The sequence below is a fragment of the Fundulus heteroclitus genome, chromosome 14 (genome assembly GCF_011125445.2).
Source record: "Fundulus heteroclitus isolate FHET01 chromosome 14, MU-UCD_Fhet_4.1, whole genome shotgun sequence".
Taxonomy (NCBI): Eukaryota; Metazoa; Chordata; class Actinopteri; order Cyprinodontiformes; family Fundulidae; genus Fundulus; species Fundulus heteroclitus.
In genome coordinates, this window is record NC_046374.1 from 4,850,722 (window position 1) to 4,858,732 (window position 8,011).

At 41.3% G+C, this 8,011-nt stretch overlaps 1 protein-coding gene across 1 annotated transcript; it reads left to right on the forward strand.

Annotated features, from left to right (window-relative positions):
- Positions 1 to 3,988: 3,988 nt before the first annotated feature.
- ing2 (inhibitor of growth family, member 2) lies at positions 3,989 to 7,566 on the forward strand. The gene is made up of 2 exons (XM_012850600.3): positions 3,989 to 4,297; positions 6,270 to 7,566. Exons 1-2 carry the CDS (start codon positions 4,153 to 4,155, stop codon positions 6,968 to 6,970), a joined length of 846 nt encoding a protein of 281 aa, XP_012706054.2. The 5' UTR covers positions 3,989 to 4,152; the 3' UTR covers positions 6,971 to 7,566.
- Positions 7,567 to 8,011: the final 445 nt, after the last annotated feature.

An 8,011-nucleotide genomic window follows, 5' to 3' on the forward strand; every position in this document is an offset into this window, starting at 1 on the left:
TGGATCATCTGTCTTTTCTAACCCTCAGTCGGTATTAGCAGATGGCCTTTCACACCGAGCCTGGCTCTGCTGAAGAACAATTCCAGGATTAAAGGACAAATGTCTCAGCAGGATCTTGAAAAACTAATCCATATGTTTATATTTAGTTGAATCGGTTACTGCAACAGTGTCTTCAGGGGTCTACAAAAAAAGCCGATCAGACAGCAACAGTTGATCTAGAACGCTGCTGCCCGCATCTTCACTAAATCTAAGAAAGTAGAGCACATCACTTCAGTTCTAAAGTCCTTACACTGTCTCCCTGTATCTCAGAGAATAGACTTTAAAATACTTCTGTTAGTTGATAAATCACTGAATAGCTTAGCACCAAAATACATCACAGACTTGTTATCAGTGTATCAACCATCCAGACCACTAAGGTATTCTGGTTCTGGTCTACTCTGCATACCCAGAACCAGAACCAAACACGGAGAAGCAGCATTTAGCTCTTATACTCCACTTTTCTGGAAGAAACTCCCAGAGGACTATAAAAGTTCTCCTCTCCACCTTCGCTACACAGATGCTCAGGATGAGGGATTGCTGCAAAGCCATTGATAATGCCAGCGGCTGTCCACTGTAGCTCTGCCGTCTTTCAGGAAGAGTGAATACTGCTTGTCAAGACTCGGTGCAATCTACTCGGCTTCCTTAGATAGGAAACCTTTTGACCAATCTGTCTGTATGATTTGATTGGATTTGCATGGGTCACCTGTTCAAAGTTTTAAAAGATAAAAACAGTGTCACTTTAGATAAAAGCCTCAGTTTTTAAAAAGATTGCTGTACAACTGAACAAATCTTTTGACACAACAACTATTACTCCTGCAGTCAGATCTTTATGTAAGAATGGCAATGTAATGATGTGATGTTGATGCAAACCCAAAGTGCAACATGGACGATGAGACAAAGCCATGGTGAAGAGCAGTGGTGTAGCCAGAAATTGCATTTCAGCTGGGCCTCATAAAAAATTGAGTGGGCCTAATAACTTTAGTAGAAACTAGTAAGTTTATTTGTAAGTGTAGAAATTGCCCGTTTGTATGTTCACTATGATACAGGCTGAGAGGAAACAGAAAAGACCTTCTCTGTTAATGTGAACATCCTTGAATTAACAGTGAAAAACAAATCAGGATCCATCATCTCTTGTAAGATGATTTAGAGCCAAGAACAGAGTAGCTTCTGGATCATTTAAATTGCGAAAGAATCGGCCGCTCTTCTGTTTCTCAATCCCCCCTAAGAGGAATATCCTGTTTGGCTCACATCATGACAATATCCAACACCACCTTCACATGCTGATGGTTTCTCACCAAATGTGATGTTTCCAACATCTCCTTGCATTTGGTTTATTAATGTCCCGCGGCTCTTAGGTAAATTTCTCTTTGTGCCGTTGGTTTACTGAGAACCAGAACATGAAGCTTGCTGTTTTCATGTATGGGACAAGCATAAATTCAATTTTATAATGCTTCATTTCATTTTGTGATGATTTTTATTATGACTTTAAGTGACACCCCTAAAAAATTTCAAAGGAAAGCCACTTCATTGGATGGGCCCTGATACAAAGTGGGTGAGCCTAGGCCAAGCCAGGCCCATGGCTACACCCATGGTAAGGAGTATTGTTTAATGACGAGACAAAAAAACATACAGGAACAACGGAATGAAAAGCAGAAGCCAGGAACAACAAAAATCAATAGTGGAACAGAGTGGCATGGTACAATGGTGTCCAGTGCAGACAATCTAGCGGAGAACAAATAGAAAACAGGAGAAATAATCAGAAGAAAACAACCAGAAAATATTCAACTAGCTACATGACAAACAGCTGAAAACAGTCAACAAAAGTAGTTAGCTGGGGAAATGCAAAGGCAGGGAAATGAAGAAGGCCAAAAAAACAGAATACAACCATTCACTTATGCGAACGACATACAAATTACTGTGGATTATGACAGGCAAGAAGAAAGCTACTACTAAAATAAAGGCCATAGAAGACTTGTTTGCAGCTTCCCACAAAGGGGGCACAGAAAACATGGATAATGTACTCTGGTTAGATTAGATCAAAATTTAGCTTTCTTGCTACATGTAAAGCACTGTGTGCAGCAGAAAAATCTCACACTGATCATCGCTTGAATACAAATATCTGACACAGCTTTAAGATTTTTATTTGTAAGCTTTGAAAACCATCCATCATTTTATTTCCCCTTCTCAATTATGCACAGATGTTGTGTATTCTACAAAATCTGAACAAAATACATCTAGGTTGGTGTGTGTAACCAATGAAATTTTTTTTGAATAAGTTCAAGGGTTTTGAAAACTTTTCCAACGCACCACATACAGGCTTTTCATTGCATCATCTGAACACCAGTTTAATATCAGGGGGATTTTCAACGTGGGACGTACTGGTGCTCTTTTTATGTAAATTTCCTTAGGAGCAGTTCCTATGGCAAGCCGTTTTAACATAAATTCGGTTTCGTCTGACTATCCGTAATTACATTCCAGATATCTTAAAATGCATTTTGACTAGACAAAACTACATTTTGACTATCCGGAATGGTAATTTAAGATATCTTTATTTACATTCTGACTAGGAAGAATAATAATTCAAGATATCTTCAATTACATTTTGACTAGTCAAAATCCCTTTCAAGATATCTCAAATTACGTCACCGGATTCGTCATTGAAAGCGTCACACATCCGTAGATGTAATTTAAGATATCTCGAACGTAATTATGACTAGTCAGAATTACAATTTAAGATATCTGAAATAAGACATTGCGTGTAAGCCCCTTATTGGCTGTAAACTGCCCAAAGCTGCCTGAACATTCAATGGCGCTGGCTGTTTTCGACAAAATTGTAAGAAAATGCCACAATATAGAAAGAGCTTTTTAAGTATGGGATATGCAGAGAGGGCGAAAATAGTATACTTGAAGAATGCTTAAGAAATTTGCAAAGAATTTCGGATTTACTTGCTGCCGACGCACACAATGCACTGAAAAACGGCTAGCTGAAAGCGCTACCGTCGACTCATGTCCAAGCTGGAAATAAGGAATATTCCTCAGCCCGGACCAGTTCTGTTAATAACCAGATGCAGTTTTTATACTGTGGTAAAGCATCTGCCTCTTGGGAATTATGGTAAAGCCAGCTAGCTCTTGATTTTCACATGCGAGACGGCACAAAGCATTACAGCACCCTCCTTTAGCTTCTCTGAAAACAAAAGCGCACGCCTCCGGTTCCTGTGTGATGATATATGGCAAGCCGTTTCGTAATTCAAGATATCAGTAACGTCATTTTGACTAGTCAGAATGTCAATTTAAGATATCTTAAATGGAAAAGCTGAATAATTCAAGATATCTCTAATTCATTTAGAGATATCTTAAAAGGAATTTTGACTAGTCAAAATTACAATTCAAGATATCTTAAAAGGAATTTTGACTAGTCAAAATTACAATTCAAGATATCTTAAATTTATTTTTTACTAGTCAAAACTGCATTTCGCCTATCCAAAAATACATTTAAGATATCTTGAATTATGGTGGCATTTGAGATATCTTTAATTAGAATTATGACTAGTCAAAACTCAATTTAAGATATCTTGAATTGTAATTTTGACTAGTCGTAATTTAATTGTAGATATCTGAAATGGGTATTTCAGATAGTCAGTAATTCATTCGAGATATCTTGAATTGACATCTCCATACAACTCAATGGAAAAATCTGATGTCATTTCGACTAGTCAGAATGTAATTAGAGATATCTCGAATAGGTATTTTGACTAGTCAAAATACAATTAGAGATATCTTAAATTGCTAAAACGTCTAGTCATAAAACAATTTGAGATATCTCGAACGTAAGGGCGGTAAAACCGAATTTATGTTAAAACGGCTTGCCATACAGTTCCAATCGTGTGGCTCTTCAAGACGTAAAGACCCGCCTTCAGTGACGACACAAGAGGAAACTGTGCAATACCATAAAAGGAAATTCTGAGCGCATGCGCAGATGCGCGAGTTTTGTTTGAAGTGAATTGCTGCTCGGAACTGCCCTACAAGCTGCAAAGTCGCCAAGCATTTGGTTTCTACAGCACACCTTTCTGATTTCCTCAGGTGTTTTTCGTTCTTCTGTGCATCGCAGAGACGATGTTAGGCCATCATTATCAGAATGCGGACAAGTCGCAGCAACTAGTCAACTATGTGGAGGATTATCTGGAATGTGTGGAGTCCCTGCCTTTGGACATACAAAGAAATGTTTCCCTGCTTCGAGAAATTGATGCAAAGTATCAAGGTACGGTGTCTGCCTGCTTTCTGTTTGGGTCCAGCAGCATGGGTAGAATCGGTCCGCGTTGACAGCTAATGTGGAGAGCTTTGCTGAAATGGAGGAGCAGGCGCGAAGCTTGTGTTCCCATTTTGTGTAAAGCTTGCCGTCCTTGTTCCTTCCCACTGTGAGAAACAGTAAAGGGGCTGTGTTTAAAGTGTCCGAACACGCTCGATGAATCAAATGTTTCAGAAATAAGTCCGAAATCCGACCGTGAGAATACGTCTGTGCTCCGTTTGATGGGCTACACCAGACCTCCTAAACTGGTGACAGTATTTAAGGTGTCTTTATCCTGGCTCGCCCAAATGAAAGCTATAACTCGATACTAAATAGATCCGGAAACGGCTTTCTTTAGTGGCCGAATCGGTGCAAGTGTAGTGCAGAAATAATGGCTGTGTAACGAAAAAATAGCAACTTTCTTTTTAGAAGCCCGTAAGCCCGAACGTTAGAGCTTCCATATAGATTATCTCTCAACTCACAGATTAAACTTAATTTTTTATCAAAAGCGTCACTTAAATATTTGCCGAAGGTAAAAACACACACTGCAGACGCACGTAGTGGTGTTGCACGTCTTAAATTGCGAGTATAACCTCGTCTCTGGCCGTATTTACCATAATCCAGCGTTTCTATCATGCGATCTGGCGCTGAACTCTGCCTACAGGAGGAACCGTCGAGCACTGCCCATTTCTGACCTGCCGTCAGACGTTAGACTCTTAAGTTGAACAACAACACGACAGTGAGGGCCAACATGGCTAAGGTGTTGCTTCATCACTGCAGTCTGTTGAACACAAAGCCCACAGTACAGGAAACGGGAGCCTCGGCCGTCATTGTTGCTTTGTATGGAGGCAGGCAGGCGGCAGACTGAACTGAAGCGTCCCCAAAGCAGCGCGTTGCAGCACGGGAACCCAAACACGCCCTGACTGATTAGAATAGAGCCGAGATCTTCGTGGACTTGAACACTTTCAGCTCTCCACCCCGTTTGCTCCTTCTGTGAGCCACTGAGCCGGGCCGCCTCTCCTGAGCAAACCCCCCAACAGCATCTGGGTGCCGTCATTTCCTGTAGGCAGGGAATTCACTGCGGCTCGGCCCTCCTTCCTACACCGTCCTTATTGATAAAGTCCAACTCCGGGTGGCTCTGTGTGTGTGTGATAAAACCCACAGTAAGACCCCACTCCAAGGGCCCCACTAAGATTCAGCTATGATCGGACCAATGGGGATCCTAGATGTGTATCTCTGACATGTTCTGAACTGCAGATGCAATGTCTGTTTATAAAAATGTCAGTTTTCAGAACTGCTGAGAAGGCCAGTTTAGCTTAATGTGACAATAAGTCTTTTTTAACAGTCTTGGCCAGAACAGTGACAGGTAAGCTCGAAGTCTATTTTAGAGGTTGAACATTGCTGCAGAAATAAACAAATTCCTTCACTTTGCAAATAAGTATTAGGGGAAAATAGAATGAGGTATAGGCAAAAATTCAATTCAATTCAATTTATATAGCGCCAAATCATGAAACATGTCATCTCAAGGCACTTTACAAAGTCAAATCCAATCATATTATACAGATTGGGTCAGATTATACAGATTGGTCAAAAATGTCCTATATAAGGAAACCAGTTGATTGCATCAAAGTCCCGACAAGCAGCATTCACTCCTGGGGAAGCGTAGAGCCACAGGAAGAGTCATCTGCATTGTACATGGATTTGCAGCAATCCCTCATACTGAGCAAGCATGAAGCGACAGTGGGAAGAACACTGTCGGGTCAGGTCAATGTACTGACCTGACCCTCAGCAGTTGTTTATCTGTTACCTTTGTGGCTTGATAGCTTCTAGGTACACTGTTGGGAGATCTAATAATACTTCTTTGCTAATCATAATAACATACCAGACTCTAAACCTGATAAGGAGCTTGAATGTTCACATTCATTGTTGTGTCCTTACTTTGCAGAGGTGCTGAAAGAGGTGGACGAAGTGTTTGAGAAGTACAAATTTGAGCAGGACACGGCTCAGAGAAAGCGGCTGCAGGTCCAGCTTCAGAGAGCGTTGATCCTCAGCCAGGAGCTGGGAGATGAGAAAATCCACGTGGTGACTCAGATGACTGAGCTGGTGGAAAACCGTTCCCGCCAGATGGACACTCACTCCCTCTGTCTCCAGGAGCCCGGCGAAGCCGAGCGGCTACCCACGGAGCGGCGGTCCAGCATCCAAGAGCCCCCTGCCCCTGAGCGCACCTCCAACCGGCGGCCACGGCGCCAGCGGAATAGCGAGAGCCGCGACTCCACCCACACGTCTGCCAACGGCTCGCTGGTGGACGACCCTGTGGACGAACTGCCTCTCCCGCCACCGCGAGAAAAGAAGTCCAAGTCTTCGAAGAAGAAAAAACGCAAATCCAAACAGGAGAGAGACGCCTCGCCAGTTGACTTTACCATCGATCCCAATGAGCCCACCTACTGCCTCTGTGAGCAGGTGTCTTACGGCGAGATGATCGGTTGTGACAACGACCAGTGCCACATTGAGTGGTTCCACTTTTCATGTGTGGGCCTCACCTACAAACCCAAGGGAAAGTGGTACTGTCCTAAATGTAGAGGGGACAATGAAAAAACTATGGACAAAAGCCTGGACAAGAACAGAAAAGATCGCAGGTCCAGGTAGTGACTCACCTGGAAGTCGTCTTCAGCCGGAGGAAAGAACAAGTGCTGTTTCAGCACAAATGAACACATAGCAGCTGCACTTAGAAATCAAGAACATCAATGAACGAAGTGATTCTGATGGTTCCAAACAGCCCGCAGCAGCCTGCAGGAACTGCCCTCTTCCACACAATTGCTGTTTGTAAGATTTATTTTAATTAGATTCAAAGTTTAATTTTAACCTGATTCAAGTATGAAGACGATGAAAGCTTCTTTAGATTGACTTAAACCTTTTTGCTCTGGACTACATTCTTATGAAGAAGGATAACCCAGCTAATGGTCATGAGGTTCTTCAGGTTTGGTCAAATCTTTTTTTTTTTTTTTTTCTTTTTTTTTAAACAGTCTCTCTTCTTTGAGTCTGGTTCAGACTGCCTTCATACATTGGTGGCTTCTAAAAGAAATGGCCTTAAAAGTGAAATATGTTAATTAGAGACTCTTAATTTAATTAGTTAATGACATTATTGATGGGACATTGATATAAAGTTGTTTGTTTCCAGTGGTTTTCTATTACCATTATGTATATTTCATTTTATACCTATTAAAACAATCAGTGGTCACTAACTTGCTTTTCCCTTTTTCATTTGCTGTGACATGGCCCAGAGGTTCCTGTTCCCCAGAATGCTAGAGCTGTACTGATAAAACATTGGGTGGTGGTCACAGTCAGCTCCTATGACTCTTATGATTGAAATTCATTTTACAATACAAAATAATTTTCTCCTGTTTCATTAAAGAATCTGACAAAGTATTCACTTGTTCATTTTCAAAAACAAAAATAAGGTATGAGAAGTGTTTGTTTAGATGACTTTTAAATAACTTTTAATCTTATAATTTGTAATTGTACTTTCATATTGTACATATGTTGAATTGAAGAAGACATGGCAGTCAGGTGAGGTGCCAAAATCACCTGACAGCTTCTGAATCACTGTGTTAACTTTGTTGAGGAACGGTGTTCTCTAGTGTTCCCTAGCTGAGTCTCCTTATGGTTAACTGCCACGGAGGGGTCGTT